This window comes from Pteropus medius, unplaced genomic scaffold (genome assembly GCF_902729225.1).
Source record: "Pteropus medius unplaced genomic scaffold, Ma_sr-lr_union100, whole genome shotgun sequence".
NCBI lineage: Eukaryota > Metazoa > Chordata > Mammalia > Chiroptera > Pteropodidae > Pteropus > Pteropus medius.
Genome location: NW_024345601.1, coordinates 11,582,266 through 11,601,479, shown reverse-complemented (window position 1 = coordinate 11,601,479; position 19,214 = coordinate 11,582,266). Strand labels below are relative to the sequence as shown.

General features: G+C 35.7%; 1 protein-coding gene across 2 annotated transcripts in view; it reads left to right on the top strand.

Moving 5' to 3' along the window:
- Positions 1 to 19,214, top strand: part of PLCB4 (phospholipase C beta 4) — a 376,819-nt gene that overhangs the window by 315,361 nt on the left and 42,244 nt on the right. For both annotated transcript variants that reach the window (XM_039874509.1, XM_039874510.1), the window contains 3 exons: positions 4,380 to 4,482; positions 6,352 to 6,516; positions 8,768 to 8,972. In XM_039874509.1, the coding sequence (XP_039730443.1) occupies positions 4,380 to 4,482; positions 6,352 to 6,516; positions 8,768 to 8,972 (473 nt within the window). The remainder of the gene's footprint in view (positions 1 to 4,379; positions 4,483 to 6,351; positions 6,517 to 8,767; positions 8,973 to 19,214) is intronic.

The following is a 19,214-nucleotide window of genomic DNA, read 5'->3' as shown; positions in this document are numbered from 1 at the left end:
CTTGGTGGCAAATAAAATAATGGAATGTTACATAATTGATGACATCTTAGGGATGATGAAATAGAATTAACTTTATTAATGACCCCATCCTCTGATTCTTACAGCTCCTGTCTACCCACCTTGCTGAATTCAGACCCTTCCTTTCTCCTTCCCTTGCCTTCTAAGGCCCTACAAAGTTCACATGCAATTCTCAAATCCCTCCACCTGCCATTTCCCAGGTCCTGCTTATGCTCATGTCCACCACGCAGACCTGAATACCTGGAATGAATTTATTTTCTGTACCAAAAAAACACTATGCAGGCCTAGTTACATGGTTTGTAGGACCTAATGCAAAATGAAAACGAAGGACTCCTTGTTCACAAATTATTATGAATTTTAAGACAGCTCCTACGGAGCACAGAGCCCTCTAAGTTCAGGACCCTGTGCATCTGCACAGATCTCACACCTGTGTCATGGCACTGGGCTCCGGCTTCAGCTTCCTCAGCAAGGCCTGGGGTCCCTGGACTTGCACGGACATCAGGACTGCATCTTTAAGTAGTCTATGGCTCAGACCAGACATACCTTCAAGACAACCTGAGTGTCAGCCCCAAATCAGGGCTTACCTCGTGATCCTGTCAAACTTCTACGTGTTTTCTTTCATTTGTTAAGTGTTAAGTGTGTATAATGAACGTATTATACTGAAAGCTGCCTGTTTTGGAGAACTGCTCTTTTCCCCTGGCATTTCTTATTTTTGATCAATCCATTCTTCCACAGATTAGTTTTCTTCTAAGCACATCTGAAAGCAGGATATGTATGGAAGAATGTTTTTGGCACTAAGACATCTTTAATATCACATTTCTTTATTTTTAGTGAGAAAGGGCTCCTGACCCTTAAAGAAATGACTGAAAGTTATAGAGAATGCTGAATCTCCCAAAGAGATTCTGGACTGGAAAGATGACTGTAGTCCTATATGGACACCAGAGTCCCCAACTCATTCCACACATGTAGAATCCAAGTGCTGCCACTCTTGTGAAAGGCAGAACCTTCCCCTGTTTTCTTCTCTTGTAACCTGTGTCTGATATTTTGCTGGACAAAGCTGATAGGCTTTCCTTGGAGAAGTGCATGTGTAGCATTTTAGTTACTCATCTACTTTCCTTCCTAAGGTTATCTTTTGCTAACACTAGCCCCAGAAATAGGTCCAAATCTAAAACTATGAATATAGAAAACATATTCTTCTGTGTCATTAGAGAGCTTTTATATTAGTATTTTGGACTTAGAAACAGGTCAGTGTTCAAAATCATCTTTAATATTTGAATGTAAACTCTATATCCGTGACTTAAAACTTAGTGTTGTCTTTTGGCGGTTCCTATTGATTGATTACATCTAAAGTGGGTTATTTTTTAACACGTTTTGTTCTGATTTAGAAGATAGCAAAGAATGGCAACTTTGTCAAAACCAAGAAACATGACTTTAAACTTTTATTTAAGGAAAATTTTAATGCCTCGGGATTCCCTTTTGGTTGTACTCTAAAAGATAATAATGAATTTGAGATCACCCAGAGTTGAAATTAGTAAAATTTATGTTCCTGAGGAATATGATTCCCAACTTTTTATTCTTTTACATTTGAAAGCAACTCTATAGTTTTGGGAAAAGTACTTTATTTTCCTGTATATATAGCTCATATTAGTGTGGAATTTTTCTGTTATAGTCATTTCTAACAAATAAAAAAGATATTTTTTAGAGATATGAAGTTTTTGACTCAAGTTTCAGAGAAGTTGTGGAATCTGACTGAGATATGATTATGTGACGAGATCCAGTGGACATAAAGGGCAGACACTGTGTAGTTGGGGTCAATTTCAAAACATTTTCATCACCTCAAAAAGGAAACTCATACCTTTTAGCTGTCACGTCCCAATATCCCCTTACTTCTCCCCCAACCTTAAGCATCCACTAATCTACTCTCTATGTCTGTATATTGGCCTGTTCTGCACATTTCATATAAATGGATTCATATAATATGTGGTCTTTTGCAACTGACTTCTTTCAGTTAGCATAATGTTTTCTCAGTATCAGTACTTCATTTCTTTTTGTTATTTAATAATTTTCCGTTTTGCAGATATACCGCACTTTGTATATCCAGTCATTTGTTGATGGACTTTTAGATTGTTACCATTTTTTGAATAATGCTGAATAATGCTGCCATAACATTCACATACAAGTTTTCATTTTTCTTGGGTATATACTAAGAGTGGAATTGCTGGTTCATGTGGTTACTCTCTGTTAAAGTGTTGAAGAAATGTTGGACTTTTTTCCAAAGTGGCTGCATCATTTTATATGCTCACCAGCAATATATGAGGGTTCCAATTTCTCCACATCTTCATCAACACTATTACCTGACTATTACTGGACTTTTTTTTATAGCCATCCTAGTATGTGTTTAGTGGCATTTCATTGTGGTTTTTATTTTTATTATTATTAGTTTCAAATTGTGATTTTCTTTTGTATTTCTCTGATGACTAATAATATTAAGCATCTTTCCATGTACTTGTTGGCCATTAGTATATCTCATTTGTAGAAATGTCTATTTAGGTCATTGAACCATTTTTTAAGTGGGTTATTTGTTCTTTATATATTCTAGATACATGCCTCTTATCATATATATGATTTACAAATATTTTCTCACATTCATTCTGTGGCTTGTCTTTAGCTGTCTCGATAGTGTGTTTTTTCAAGTGGAAATTTTTTCTGATGGAGTCAAGTTTATCTATTTTTTTTCTCTTGTTTCTGGTACTTCTGGCATTATGTCTAAGAATCCATTGCCAAATCAAAAGTCGTGAAGATTTATCCTTATGTTTTCTTCTAAAAGTTTTATAGCTTCGGCTCTTACATTTAGGCCTTTGATCCAGTTTGAGTTAATTCTTATATATGATGTGAAGGAAAAGTCCAGTTGTCCTAGTATTATTTATTTAAAAGACTCTTCTTTCCCCCATTGAATAGTCTTGGCATCCTTGTCAAAAGTCAATCGATTGTAGATACATGAATTTATTTCTGGACTCCCAACTCCATCTCATTGATTTATATGTGTGTCCTTATGCCAGTTCCGCACTGCCTATCATACTGTTGCTTTGTAGGAAGTTTTGAAATTGAGAAGTATGGGACATCCAACTTTGGTTTTTGTTCAAGATTCTTTGGCTATTCTTGGTCTTTGAGTTGACTATGAATTTTAGGATCAGCTTGTCAATTTCTACAAAGAAGCTAGCTGGCATTTTGATAAGGATTTAATGATCTGTATATCAATTTGGGAAATAGTGCCATCTTAATAATAGTAAGTCTTCTGTTCGATAAACACAAGATGTCTTTCCATTTATTTAGATCTTCTTTAATTTCTTTCAACAAGGTTTTGTAGTTTTCAAAGTATATGCACTTATTTTGCTAAGTTTATTCCTAAGTATTTTATCCCTTTTGGAATCTTTACAAATTCCATTGTAAATGGAATTTTTTAAATTTCATTTTTGGATTGTTTACTGCTGGCATATGAAAATATAATTGATTCATATATATTGATTTTGTATCCTACAACCTTGCCGAACTCATTTACTAGTTCCGATAGTTTTTAGTACATTCCTTAGATAATTTCCTTCAGTAGATTCTATATATAAGATCTTGTCATCTGTGAAAAGGAAGTTTTACTTCTTTCGAATCTTGATACTTTTTATTTCATTTTCTTGCCTAATTACTCTGACTAGAAGTAGAGAAATAATTACATCTTTATATTTACCTACCTCTAACTGAAACTTCACATTTCCTTTGATTTTTAACATTGACAACAAACCATAGTAGTATTAGTGATACCCATGACTCTGACACTAATATAAATTAGATATTTTTATATCTCATTACTATTATAGAGCTCTCAAAATATTTTTATGCATATCAGTACTTTAAAGTTATGGTAGTCGTCAAACATTCTATTAGATCTCATAATTTAATACATTAATTAAACAGAAAGAAGTAGAATGTCACGTATTTTCCATATTTTAATAACTATAGCTCATATAATTGATTTTTCATTGTTATTTTTTATATTTTACTTTGTGCATGTAAGAGCAAGTATCTCAAGAGGTCCATGGTATAAACAAGTTCAAGAGAAGATGATAGTCTCAGGAAGTCCTAGATGTCACTGATTCTGGAATCTAGAGAACATTTCTTCCCTGTTCCTCTTTAAGATTATCCATAGGGCAGGGATATTCCCTTCGGTCCTTAAGACCTTCTGCCTAAAAGCCTATAGGGCTCCTAAGTTAGAGATGAGGAAAAGGAAGTATTTAATGTCCTGGAGTGTTAGTGTTTTAGTCTTTGTAAAAGCAACAATAAAGCGAACTTCAGTGCTTTTGTCCTACCAGGTACCTTCTCAAACCGGATTTCATGAGGCGGCCTGATCGAACGTTTGATCCCTTCTCTGAAACTCCTGTTGACGGTGTTATTGCAGCCACTTGCTCAGTGCAGGTAAGGCCCCTGCTCTTCACAGAATAATATGAATGTGTATACAGATGGTCCTGGAAAAGTCCTAAGAAATCACAAATAAAGTGTTAACTGTCAATGTGCAAGATCCATATGTTGCTCTCAACTTTGACTTAAAATTCCCCACTTTTTTCTTAAGAGATACATTTTTTTCACTAGTAAAATTGTTAGGTACTTTCAGTGAAAGACACCAGGTCGAAAAAGGATGTGGAGCAGCAGGAACTCTCATTCATTGCTAGTGGGAATGCAAAATGGTACAGTCACTCTGGAAGACAGTTTGGTGGCTTTTTATAAAATTCAAATGCACTGAAAAAACTTACATCTACACAAAAACCTGCACAGAGATGTTTGCAGCAGCTTTATTCGTAATTGCCAAAATTTGGAAGCAACCAAGATGTCCTTCAGTGAATAGATAAACTGTGGTACATCCCGACAAGGGACTATTATTCAGTGCTAAAAGGAAATGAGCTATCAAGTCATGAAAACACATGGAGGAAACAAATGCACATCACTAAATGAAAGAAGCCAATCTGCAAAGGCTACATACAGTGTGATTCCAGCTATATGACACCTTGAAAAAGGCAAAAGTAGAGACAGTGAAAAGATCAGTGGTTGCCAGGGATTGAGGAGTTGTAGGAGAAGGATGAATAGGCAGAGCACAGAGGATCTTAGGGCAGTGAAACTACTCTGTATGATACTGTAATGGTGAATACATGTCATTTTACATTTGTCCAAATCCATAGAATTACAACACCAAGAGTGAAGTCTAATGTAAACTATGGACTTGAGGTGATAATATTGTGTCAATGTAGACATTGATTGCAACAAATGTACCACTCTGGTTGACATAACCATAGTGTGGGAGGTTATGTGTGACAGTTTTATGCAAACTCTGTGCTTTCTGCTCGGTTTTACTGTGAACCTAAAACTGCTGTAAAAAATAAAGTTTATTAATGAAACAAACCCACTATATGATTTCATTTATGCAAAATTTTAGAAAATGCAAACAAATGTATAGTGACAAAAAGTAAATCAGCGGGTTTCCTCTGGGCAGCGATGGGGGTGAGGGATTACAAAAGGGCACAAAGAAACTTTGGGATGGAAACATTTGTTGTTGTTGTCCTAATTGTGGTAGTAGTTTCACACATGTGCTCATATGTCAAAACTGATCTTATTATATACGTCTTAAATATGTACAGTTTATTGTATATCAATTATACCTCAAAAAACTGTTTCAGATCATTAGCTATTAAATCATATAAAAAAATTTACAAATGGCTATCGTCATTTGGAAAGTAAATTTAAAATTGCCTCTCCATAGATTTAGGATAAATAGAATTTAATTCTGCTCTTTACAAATACATAACACTGTCATAGTTGACCAGTGCCCATATCCATAAATAATAACAAGCAAATTTTCGTATTGCTTTTCTTTCTGTATATCTGTCTTTTCAAGACTTTTAAAAGAATTCAGTGAAAGTATGGTATGGCAGAATTTCAGAGCTTTGAACTGATCTTAAGGCATATCTGAACCCATCACTTCATTTCATAGATGTGGGCACTTAGGTGAAATAAAGATGCTTGGACACTATTTCTTTGTATAATGTGATTTGTATACATGTCCCTTCTTTCTAGACAGTTTTCAAAGTTAGAAACTCTAGAAACTCTGCTTAGATGGGTTTTTTCATATAGTAGTTGCTCAACAATGTTTTAATTCAATAAAGATTGACAACTTTATTTCCGTAGGTAATTAAAATTTCTAAAGATGAACAGAGAATTTACTACCTGATTATTCTTTGCTACTTATGATAACACAGATTTTACTTCTCTTGTTCTATTTCTGTCTTACTACAGGTCATATCAGGTCAGTTCTTATCAGATAAGAAAATTGGCACATATGTAGAAGTGGATATGTATGGGTTGCCCACCGACACTATACGTAAGGAATTTCGAACTCGCATGGTGATGAACAATGGACTCAATCCAGTTTACAATGAAGAATCATTTGTATTTCGGAAGGTAGGACATTTCCAATATCTCAGACTCACTCTGCTAAGTTGGGAGCCATGTCGTAGTGCATAGATACTACATGATATCAGAGACAGTTATTCAACTCGAAATGTCTTGATTTTTTTTCTTCCATTCTGTAGCTGTCATACAATTGTTTTGTGTGTCCCTGTCTTTCTTTTGGCTCTCTTCTCCTCCTTGGAAGAGCCCACTTCCTATGTGGCAGTGCCAAGCTCCAGGTATGCAGCCTACTTAGAATACATCCTCTCTGGTGGACACTGGAGAGTTCTTCCCTGCCGTAACAGCGGCTGGTAACTTACACTGTTCCTTTAGCCAAGGGGGCAGGTAGGATGTTGCACACATAATTAAGGCCAATCATTATCTTCAAATGGGTCACTTGGTATTGTCCTGTGCCTCCAGAAAGTATGATACCTGTTGCTACCTGCAAGTTCTATGCTTCATGTGCTATTTTTGCTCTTTTGTTTGTTTGTTTGTTTTGGTAGTTCAGACTTTTTTTCTCCAGTACTATAACTTGATCCTAAGAACAATCAGTCATTCTTTCTAATGATTCAGTTTTTAATCTTGTAATCATTTTTCACATTGTTTCTCTTTTGTCAGTTGAAGCTGTACTGAAAAATTTGTTCCTTGGCAGTGCTGTCTCCAAGAATGTTTGTTTTTTCTCTCTCACTTTTTCTTTAACCTGACCAAAATGGTTTCTTGCTTCTTTGGGGACAAGTTTTCCAGGTGTTTCTACTCCATTTCTGCATCTTTCAACACAGATAATTGGCCTCTTGTCTTAACAAAATAAGGATTATCCACCTCAGAACAGACTGACTGGTTTACAGAAACCAGTTTAGGGGAGATAAATGTAGGGATGATGAAAGAGATCATTTTGAAGTTCAGGTTCACCCTGTGATGTGAGTACCTTTATCATGCTCTTCACATTGTTACCTGCTCTGCTGCTGTCAAAGTGTGGTATAAATGGCATACATAGCTGTGATTTTTTTTTTCTTTCCTGGTTTTTCTAATTTGTTATAACTAGATCTGTTTTTGGTTCGGCCAGTGTTCTTCGTCGTAATGAATAATCCTTAGACACATTTCTAAGAATTCAGAAAGTTATCTGCAGAGGTTGTTTGTTTTCATGAGTGAGGAAATATCAAACTTGGTTTTTATATGTAACAATCCTGGCCTCAGAAACAAATGCCATTTCTGGATGCTTCGCTGTTCTTCAGAAATTAAATTGCCCGTCGTTGATAATCAAGCACTTTAATTTGCTTTCCTTTCCTTTGGTTATTGTTTTTGTTGTTTGCAGTAATCTCACATGGTAATAAACCCCCATTCACCAAATGAGGAACAAGAGAGTGACTGAAATTGGCTGAATTTTAGCTTTACTCCTTTTCATCTTGAAAGTTGGAATTAAATTATAACATCTAGGCATAAATAGGCAATCAATCCATAATCCAGTTTTAGACACTTAGTATTCCTGTCAGCCAAGATGTCCTGGGTTGCTGTTAGCCAAAGAAAAGGCATGCCTCATGAAAAACACTGGATTTATTCTTGTCCTGTTGCTATTTTATATCTGAATAGGGATTCTCCTATCTGAGCTCAGGTATTATGTCTACATCTTCAGTCTGGGAATAGCAAGAGTAGGTGTTATGGGTATATGTTATGTTTATAGCTATTCCATCTTACTCTGATATCCAAAATATGTTAAAAATTGAGGAGTGTAAGGAAAAGAGAGAATCCAAATTTATATGTAAATTACCTTTTACACATAAAGCATTTCTTCAAAGATACTCTCTACATTCTTAAAAACAGGCAGAGCTAGATGTCAGAAGCCGATACTACCACCAGGTAGTGGACAGATCACAAGTCAAGAGCCCCAGTTGCCAGACCCAACTATTACTGATTGTCTCTGAGATTAACGAAGGTCATTTTATTTCTCAGGTCTCTTTTGCTTATCCATTGTGGGTGAGGATTGGGAAATAAAACAAGGGTTTGACTAGCAATTGTTCACATCCATCCCATCTAAAATTTCCAGTGAGATGATTTCCAGGAAACCTATTCAATTGCCTTCTCCATGGCTTGGGCACTGCAGCTTATATAGTATACTTTAGGAATGTACATTATTGATCATGGGCCTATTTTCACCATAACAGAGCATGTAAGAGCAGTGTGGATATAATCCAGATCCTTGAGTTTAGGTTCTTGGGAGCTGCATTCCAAAATTCAATGAACAGGAAGGACCATTGTTTGTTTGCAGGTAATCCTCCCTGACCTGGCAGTCTTGAGAATAGCAGTGTATGATGACAACAACAAGCTGATTGGCCAGAGGATTCTTCCACTGGATGGCCTTCAGGCAGGCTATCGACACATTTCTCTTCGAAATGAGGGAAATAAACCATTATCACTGCCAACAATTTTCTGCAATATTGTTCTTAAAACATACGTGCCTGATGGATTTGGAGGTAAGTTAAATTTTTGAGAACAGAATACGTATGTATGTGTGTATATATATATACACACACACACACACACACACACACACATACATATACGTATATATATACACATACATACACACATACCCATCTGTGTGTATAGCTATAGATATATATGGTCCTAAATTACAGGATTATGAAATATTTCACTAATGGTTAAAACAAAAGTCTGTTCCGGACAGAGCTCCCAACCCTTGTAGCCTGAAAGAGATCAAGGATAAATAACAATCTCAGGTTTCATGGTAAGAAATGAAAATCAAGGCTATATTATCTTTAAAGTTTTCTTATTTTAAAATACTATAGTTTTATGTTGTTTATCAATTGTTAACAAATACGTTTGTGAAGGATGTATTTATACTATCATTCAAAAGGGGGAAAAGACATAATAATGTGGAACCATGGATATCAACTGGTATCACTAAAAGATTTAAATTTAACTCAACTATCCACATACCTGGATTTTCTTTCAAATACCCAAGAGAGTTCAATTTCACAAAAAAATCCCAGTCATCAGTCCACAGAAAGCCACGTTTGGTTTTACAAAAGTAATCAATGGGAAGAATCAAAAGCTGGACCAAGTCATAGGATTTTACTTAAATGTGAACATATTAACTTTTTATTACCCCCAACTGAGGCAAGAACATTAACAGAAAACAAACATCCTCTGTATTCTCAGACCATAAGGAAACATTGTATCAAATTAACCAACAGTTCAAATCCTGACTCTCTACTACTGGCCAGGTGACCTTGGGACAGAGTCATAACCTCTCAAACCCCTCATTTCCTCGCCCGATACTACCTCCCTCAGAGCATTCGTGTGAAGTGCTCATCATTACAGTTTATGCCGTAGCAAGGCTCAAAAATGTGTGCACACATGTGCATGTGGCTAATATACAGCTGTGATCTCTATACTGGAACACATCAGTTTGGTTTGGGGAATTGGGGTTATTTTGTTGTTTCTTTTTAATAATACATGCTGCTCTAGAGGGAAGATTTTCTGCAACTAATCCTCAACTTTAACAACCTAATTGGAAGTTCAAAATGCCATGAGGATTTTTTCAGTCACAAATTCAGAGTAAAGACTCCTTCCTTCCTCCTCCTTCTGTGTTTTTCATTTTAAAAAAAAAAAAAGTCTATTAGAAGCTACAACATAGAGTAGGAGATGTAAGAGTCATAAAAAAGGCTGAGAGGGGGTGCTGTGGGCTGAGTAAGTGAATCAGAAAAGAGACAGGAGGCTTGCAGTGTGTACGTAGGAGAATGTGATGTTCACAAGGCATCAGTAGATGAATTAAATCATGTTCCACACACTTGAGCTTAGAAAGCAGGCAGCGCGTAATACCTAATACATTTTGGAAATAGTCGTATAAATGAATATGGTGGAAGACTTAAAAGTTTTGCCTCTGCATGAGTTACTTTTCAAATGAAACTCTATAATTCAATCCAGAGACATGGGCCATTTGAATAGAAAAGGGAAAAAATAATAATTTGTCTGAGCTTCTTCTTTGTGTCAAGCACTTTATATAGAGTCCAGAAACATGAAGTTTTTCAACATGGATGTGGACATGTGTAGTTCCATGCTGAAAAAAATATCTGTATTTGTAATGTAACTTATTGTCAGCATCAATAATTATATAAGTATTGATCCTAATTAATCTCTTTAAAAATAGTCCTGCAAGTATTCTTTCCTAACGTATTGTTGTAGCCACTTTTTATTAGAAGCATTTGAAATCTCTGTACTGTGTTATAAATGATGCGATTCAGCAGTTAATGTTTTCACCCCAGATTTGACATTCAAAGACTGTCGTTTCAGAATTTTCTGGTCATCACTTTTATATGTGAAGAAACTGAAGGCAGACATTATGCAGTGTAAGCATCTTACCTGAAGATAACAAAATGAGAGTATGAGAACTTTCTTTTCCAAATTTCTGATCTTTACAGCATCTTGATTAGTTCACTGTGTTTATATTTAATCTGCTTAAGTGAACTTCCACATTCAGATCTGAATCGGCATGTCAGGAAGTCTATTGAGTTCCCCTTCCCAAGAGCATTGATTTTCTCTGTTGACTATAGGAAAAATTTCAAAATGAAACTGCACCATTACATTCTAGCATTTTGTAGGAGGAAAAAGGAAAGTTATTGATACATAACATCAGATTTTTATTTGGCTAAAGAAAGGTAATATGGATTCATTTATTCATACCACAAATATGTTTACCAGGTTTTATTCTGTAAAAGGCAAAGTAGCTAAAATATATATTATAGAGAGATTCTGACAACATGAAGAATAAAAGAATGGTCACCCGTAAATTCACTGCCCATAGAGAACTCCATTACTATGTTGGTCCCTTTACTTCCAATCTCATTTCTTTCCACTATTTTATTTTTAATTAAATTGGATCTTACTGGATCATTTGGACTTATTACTTCAGAGAGATAATCTTTTTTTTTCACTTAATGGAGAATATTTTCCCATGTCATGAAATATTTTTATTGGCTACATGGGATTCCATTTCATGTATACCATAATTTATTAACAAACATTGAAGTCATTGTCTTCTTTTTCCTTTTTTTTCTTTTCTTTTTTTTTTTTACATCTAAGAACCCTAATATAAAGCTTAGAAAATATTCACGATCGTTTCCTGAGATGAAATTTTTAAAGTAGATTTGTTGTATTAAGGAGTGTGTACGTATTTAAAGCTTTAGATTTAGATTGCCAAATAACACATTATAAGCATATGAGATAGAAGTTTTGTTAACATTTACTAGGTTAATCAGTAAATATGGTATTTCATCAATGTATTTACTTAAAATATTTTTCTCAGAGGAAAAGATATATTCAACAATTGTTAATCGCACCTGCTCTATGAATGGCCTGAGTAAAAGATGTAAAGTTGAAAAAGTCATGTATATTTACCCTCAAGAATTTCCCAGCCTTATACATGTATACATATACATAAGTATGTACATACATATACATAAATAAGTGTAGCCTATTATATAAGTGACCAAACGATAGTAAGCCACATGGTGTCAGGAGCATTGAACTAAGGAGTGAATAACCAGAGTGGGGATGAGGGGGACTTCAGTAGCTGTTTGGGCCTTGAAAGATATATAATACATCACAGCAAAAATCTAGACTGGATTTCTCTCCAGACAGGGAAGCAGCCCATGCTAACCCCTTGGTGAGGAAGAGCTGAGCTTATTTATGTGTTCCGAGGACAGTGAAATAGAGAATTTGTAGTGATGAATCTGAAAAGGTCTGGTTCCTGCCTGAGGATGCATCCTCAGAGACCAGTGTTACTCAGCAAGAGGACTGTGCTGTTCCTATTGAATAATTTTGCCACCACGAGGAAAATATGCACATTTCCAGAGCATTAAGTAATTTGGTAAATCACATCTCGATTTTTAGGCGAATAGGTTGGTCCACAATACTCCGCAAGTTTAGATCCAGTTATAGAAGTAAGAACTCTTATTCTTGACCAAGCTAATTAAGTCCCAACTCTCATAGTTCACCAAATACTTAACCTAGGAATTATGTATATTTTTAATCATTTTGTTAAAAGAGAATTTTTAAAAACCCATGCTGTAATGTCACGCACCATTATTTATATAAGAAAGATCAGATACAGCGTAAGTCCACCAATAAGGTCTAGGTAAATATGTTAGTTATAGTCATTCTATAGAATACTATGCATCCATTAAAAATAATGACTCAGATCTCAGCATTTAAACTAGAAAGATGACAGTAATATATTGCCAAAAAGTGAATTGCAAAACAATCTCATTATTATTTACAGAGACCCTTTACCATGTACATAAAGTACATAGAAAAATTCTATAAGTACACACCCAACTTCAAAAATAGTTACTCTTTGAGAGTCAGAGTAAGCATTTAGTGGAGCTAGCCAACTGCACTGGACAACCACCTGGAACATCACAGAGAATACTCTGCCCAATGTGGCAGCCTGCCGTGGCAGGACTCTACTTATTACTTCTGGATTGTTTAAATTTAAGTAAGCCTATATAACTTTACTTTCTGTAAATTCAAAACAATTATTTTGCCCCATTTTTCTATAACGGTAAGATAATATGAAAATAGCACATAGAAGAATTTTTAAAATACATATTTATTTTGAATTTAGAAAAGAATCAAAAGAAATAAAGCAACCTGTTATCCTGCTACCTAGATAATTCTTAATAATATTTTAAAATAAAAGATACATGAATGTTTTAAAACAACAGGTTATAAAACATAAGTATATAAGTAAATATGTACATACATAAATATAAAGTTTATATAAATATGTGTGTGAGTATACATATAGTTTTAATTTAACCAAATGCTTTCTTTATATAGTTTTAATTTAACCAATTGCTATATAGTTTTAATTTAACCAGTTGCTTTCTTTATATAATGTAGTATGGAGAACATTTCATGTCAATGCACACAAGGCTTTTTAATTTTTTGTAAAGGTTATATGATGTTCCGTTATATAGGTATATATCACTATCTCTTTATCTGGCCCTTTAAGTTGGATCAGTATTATTTCTACACAGTATATGAGACAGCCTATTCTCACTCACCCTAGCCAATTCTGGATTCTGAAAGATTCTTAAATTTTTCAAGTAAAGGTAGTAAAAGTGATATCTCATCATTTCATTTTGCATATTTACAATTATGAGTCAGATTGAGCATATTTTATGTGCCTTTTGGTCACTTGTCTTCCTTTGCCAGAAAAAGACTCTCTAGTACCCTTTTTTTTTTCTTTAATTGGGTTGTTCCTCTTTTTCTTAAGTAATTATTTAAATCCAATTTTAATTTACTCATAGATCTCTCTCTCATAATTTCCAAAGTGGTCTCAGATACATTTCAACATCTAGATAAAGTTCTATGAATATGATGTACATAAGAATGCTGACTAGAGCCCCACAAGTTACTAGCTGTCAGACCTTGTATGAGTTTGCAAAACATTTTACATTTTGCTATCCTCATAGAAGCTGGAGATAACAGCAGTCTCCACCTTATAAGTAAAGATCAGATGACCTCTGGAATGGTGTCCGACCATAGCAACTCCTCCATTATTTTTTATTTATTTATTTTTAACAGCTAAAGAAAAATCCATTGGTTATAGTTTCCTCTTCCTAATTTTACCCATTAGTTTGCTGCAAAAATTATTTTGTCATAGCAATTCGTTATCCTAAGAAACATCTCTTAATTTTGTGCCTACTAAACATTTTCAGAATTCTAATGCATTAGTAATGTTACCATAATGTCTGTAAACACCAACAAGTCTTTGTTCTATGTGATTTTTAAATGTATTTTAAATCTTAGTAAAGTCAGGTAGTTTCATTTTATAAAAACAAGAAAACTATGCCTAAAAAGTTTATCCAAGTTGAGACATTTCCTTAGGTAGAGCCTGGACATTTACAGGATATTTATGTTCACTTATTTATTGGGGTCCTGTGCCAATATTGGGGTTCTTATGAGGTCACCATATGATGATGAGTCCCTACTGATGAGACAACTTGGCACTTTTCCAATTACCTGTAATTATTTCTGTCTTCTGCCATATGGTGCTCTTTAGAGCTTTGAACTCTGAGCCACCCCAGTTGTCACACAACATGAGATAGGTCTAAAGCAAATGTCCACCCTGATCCTCTTCCACTACTGCCAGATCCGTTTTTCTCCCTCGCCCCCTCAAGAGTCAGGGGCAGGGGTTAGTGCAACTGCTTCTCCTTCTCATTACTATAATAACTCCCAAGACACACAAAGAAATAACAGAGCCAAAATGGCTACCAGAGCTTCTGAACTCTTCACAAGTACAGCTGTCCCCCCTTATCCACTGTTTCAGTTACCCCCAATCAACCAAGGTCTGAAAATGTTAAATGGAAAATTCCAGAAATAAACAATTCATAAGTTTTAAACCATGCGCTATTCTGAGTAGCATGATGAAATCTTGAGCCATCTCGCTTCTTCCCGCATGGAATGTGAATCACCCCTTTGTCCAGCATCTCCATGCTGTAGACACTCTCCGCCCGTTAGTCACTTAGTAGCCCTGTCAGTTATCAGGTTGACTGTGGTGGTAGCACAGTGCTTGTGTTCAAGTAAACCTTGTTTTACTTAATAATGGCCCCAAAGCACAAGATTAGTGATGCTGGCAATTCAGAAATGCCAAAGAGAAGCCATAAAGTGCTTCCTTTAAGTGAAAAGATGAGTACAGTACAATAAGATTTAGAGACCAAATTCACATAGCTTTTATTACAGTATATGGCTACAATTCTTTTATTATTAGTTATTATTAATTTCTTATTGTGCCTAATTTATAAGTTAAACTTTATCATAGATATGCATAGAAAAAGAACAGTATATAAAGGGTTCGGTACTATCCGAGGTTTCAGGCATCCACTGGGGTTCTTGTAATGTATCCCCACAGATACATGGGGAACTACTGTAGTTTTGTTCCTAAGTGGCTAAGAAGTAAAATATCTCAGGGCTGAAGAACAGAGATGAACTCTTTTAACTATCAGAAACTAAGTTTGACGTGAAAAGAAATGATAACATTTAGGAGAGGGATGACTAGAGATGAATCAAAAAGCTTCCGTTTAATTTTTTCAATATTCTTTTTCTACTGAACATAGAATAAAACAGTCCTCCTGTTTACTCCCACACTCATGCACAAAATGTAAGTACTAGGTTGGGTGCTAAGGCACCTTTTCCTGTGTCAGACCTAGTGCGACTCAGAGTACTGGGGCTGTCTCTACTGCTTCATTCGTTGGTGCGAGTGCTGCTGATGATGACACTCACTACCGTCACAGCAGCTTTGTCACTATTAACCTGGTAAGGAAAACAGTTCCAAGCTGATGACAATTAAATGAGTGCCAGTGTTTCTTTTCCTATCTACTTTTAATGGGTTTTCCCGTTTGCAATTATTTTATTATTACTGTCTGGAAGGGACAACAAATAAGAGAATTGAAGCTATGCTTCCAGATTATATGGAGCATGAGCATTATATTTAAATGTCTCTCTTGAGTTGTGATTCCTGAGTACTTTCTTCCTTGAGCCATACCTGCTTTTATAACTATAAATTTTGTCTACTCTTCTGCAACTAAGCTATTTTATGTAGGCAAAGCTGAAGTGGCCCCTTGTTTACTTGCCCAGTTCCCCTTTCCACCGCCCTTATGGTTAAACATACATCGCAGCAAGGGGTGGGAGGTGTTTCTTCTTCACTCTGCCCAGCATCTTCACAGGTTTGCTTTCCAACCCCTTTGCGAGGCTAGTTGGCTGTTTCTCACATCGGACAGTTCCAGAGAAAGAACCTCCATAATTAAGATGCCATTGCTGGAGTATGAGCTCAGGATTTCCTGATATAATTTAAAGTTGTTCTGTATTGGCCTCGCCTTCATGGATGCCAAAACACCTTATCCTATCCAATATGTGATGAAAAACCAATTCGCGTAGCAGTGATATCCATTTGTATTGCTTCTTATGAACTACAGAAAATATTAGTAAGCATGCCAAGGAAAAAAGCTTCAGAGAAGAGGTTGGAATGGATTGTGGTGAAATACATCAGGAATTGCTAGACTAAGTGAATTTCAACAGGCTCCTTGTTGCATAGCTCCTCAAGATGTACTGTGGGGCCCGAGGGGAAGGGACATGCGAACATTTCTCATTCCTGTTTCACCACAGGATCCTTTTTCCCCTGAGCACTTAACTGTATCTTCTAGCATTCTAGGAAATGAGGTTTGGGGAACGCTTGATCATTTAGTAGAAGCTAAAAGAGCTAATCCAAATTCATAGTTGTGGGATTTGTTGATCTTTATTAGCATTGCTTTACAGCCAGTAAGAGAACATGTATTTTCTGCTGCCTTTATCTCTTGATGAGATAGAAAACAGTAAAGTGGGGAATGGGAGGGAAACTGGGCCAGGAATGAGCACATGGGTGAGTGGTGGGGGGTGGGGTGGGCAGTGAGGGTCCTAAGTGCCACGGTTGGTGCTTGCCACTGACGAACCCTAAAAAAATGCTTCGAAAAGAAATGGCTAAACAAATAAGCAAACAAAAAACAGAGCTCTCCTGAAAAACCTCTGTGTACCTAGAAGTCTGTACTAAGGAATCTTTATCTTCTTTTCAGTTCTTGGGAGTTGATGCTTTCAACTCCATATGGAAGTGAGGAAGGATGGGTGGGAGAGAGGAAGGGGGAAGCAGAGTATACATGGAAAGTCTTTACCAGGAGAGCCTTTTGGAAATGGCATTAACCCCCCGAAACAGGTAGTATTTTTAAAAATACAAATAAGCAAAATTTCCATTGCGTCCAGAAAGAAGAAGCAAATGAGAAAAAGCAAAAGCAAGCTTGTTCCAGAACTTGTGCCATGGCCTCCAAGTATCTAGAAAATTTTAGCTCACCTCGTGGGTTCTGAAGAGTCAGAGGCTTGTTAGGTGTTCAGTGTGGCTGTTCCCTGGACAGACTTATTCACACACTAGTCAGTGTTATCGGCATTTAAAATTCATTCTTGCCACGGTGGTTTGTCTTGTGGAATGCTGATCAACATGGGATATAGCCGGCCACAGTGGCCCCCCAGTATCAGGGGAAAAGCCCCACAAAATGTCAGATTGTCACCAAAGGAAGATGCCACATTTACTTGAATACACAGAACTTTGGCCAAGAATATGCCGGATTTATTTAACTCTTTCCTGAAACCTTTTTTCGTGGGCTGAGGCAAGGAAAAAATAAATAACATTTTCAAATAGAGTTATACTAAGTATATAAAGGTATGAGATATTTGAGATATAGTTTTTCATTCTCTGGCTATGCATTATTTTACATGTGGTTATTAAAAATTAGTTTCCATATTTGATATATATACTGCATATCAAATATGGAAACTGATTTGTGTGTGTGTATACAAAGTATATATTTAAAAATAATGTTTATATGCCTCTGGACAAAGGAAAAACTGGGTTATAATAGAAAAGTTATCTAAAAGATATGAGGACAGGCCTTGGCTCCCTAACCTGAGCCTGTTTTCCCTTGGCCGAATAATTTTGGTGGACTTGTCCCAGATATGCAGTGTTTACCCTCTGCATTGATCTATGACTCCAGCTGCAGAATGTGCACCTGCTGTCACATGGCAAAATTATATGTCCTATACCTAAAAATGAAGTATTTATAAATAAGGTCACATCCTGAGTTTCCAGGGAGACATAAGTTTTGGAGGGCACTATTCAACCCACCGCAACCTCTTAATTATACTTTTTCTCAGTACTGATTTTTTCCATTAATCATTCTTCCAAAACTACTTTAAAGCTTATCAGGAACAAATTTTGTTAGGAATGCTCTTTAGGCATATAGTTTGCTATATTATGTAATCGAACAGCTAATTTTCTGATAAAAGAAAGTAATGAAGAAATCATTTTTCACACTAAGATATGTCTTGCGAATTCATTTTTTATAGAAAAATCGAAAGTCCATCTACATATCTAGCAGTGGGGAATAGTTAGGTACAAGACTCAGTGGAACATTAGCCACTCACTAAAAATAATTTTCAGAACTATATAGATATAACCTAATATAACCTACTAATGAATTTTAAAAGCAGGTAATATAATTTTAAGTAAACATGAAAAATATGTATTCATATAGAAAAAATTACATAAAAATATATAAGAATGAAAGCTTAGGATGGAATGATTATGGATCATTTCATTGTTTTTTTTAATTTATTTTATTAGTTTCAAGCATGTAGTACAAGGATCATTTCATTCTTTAATGTCTTGCTTTATTGATTTTATATTGGGTTTAAGTGATTAAAAAATTATCTAATTTTCCCTACTGGAAGGAAATGTCATATATTCTCTTCAGGCCCCCCAAATGATTGTATATTATTAAAGGTAAACAAGTGTTTGTTTCCTAACTAGCCAACCCTGTGGGTCACTCACTGAAATGTACCAGTTGGAAGCAGAGGCAGAGTGAGTACAATGTGGGCCGGCAGTTGGAGGCCTCCAGGGAAGAGCAGGAGAGTTTAGTATGCACAGTTTAAGTTTCATTTTGTCCCATAACAATGTGGACAAGTGAAAGGAGGAGGGATTTAGAAGACAGACACAAATGGGCTAAAAGTCTTGAGCCCGCTCAGTGAGTGTAGCACCACGACAAGTGGGACCACTAGGCTTTGTCTGCTTCCATGTGACAGGTATGAAGTCACAGCACCTCCTA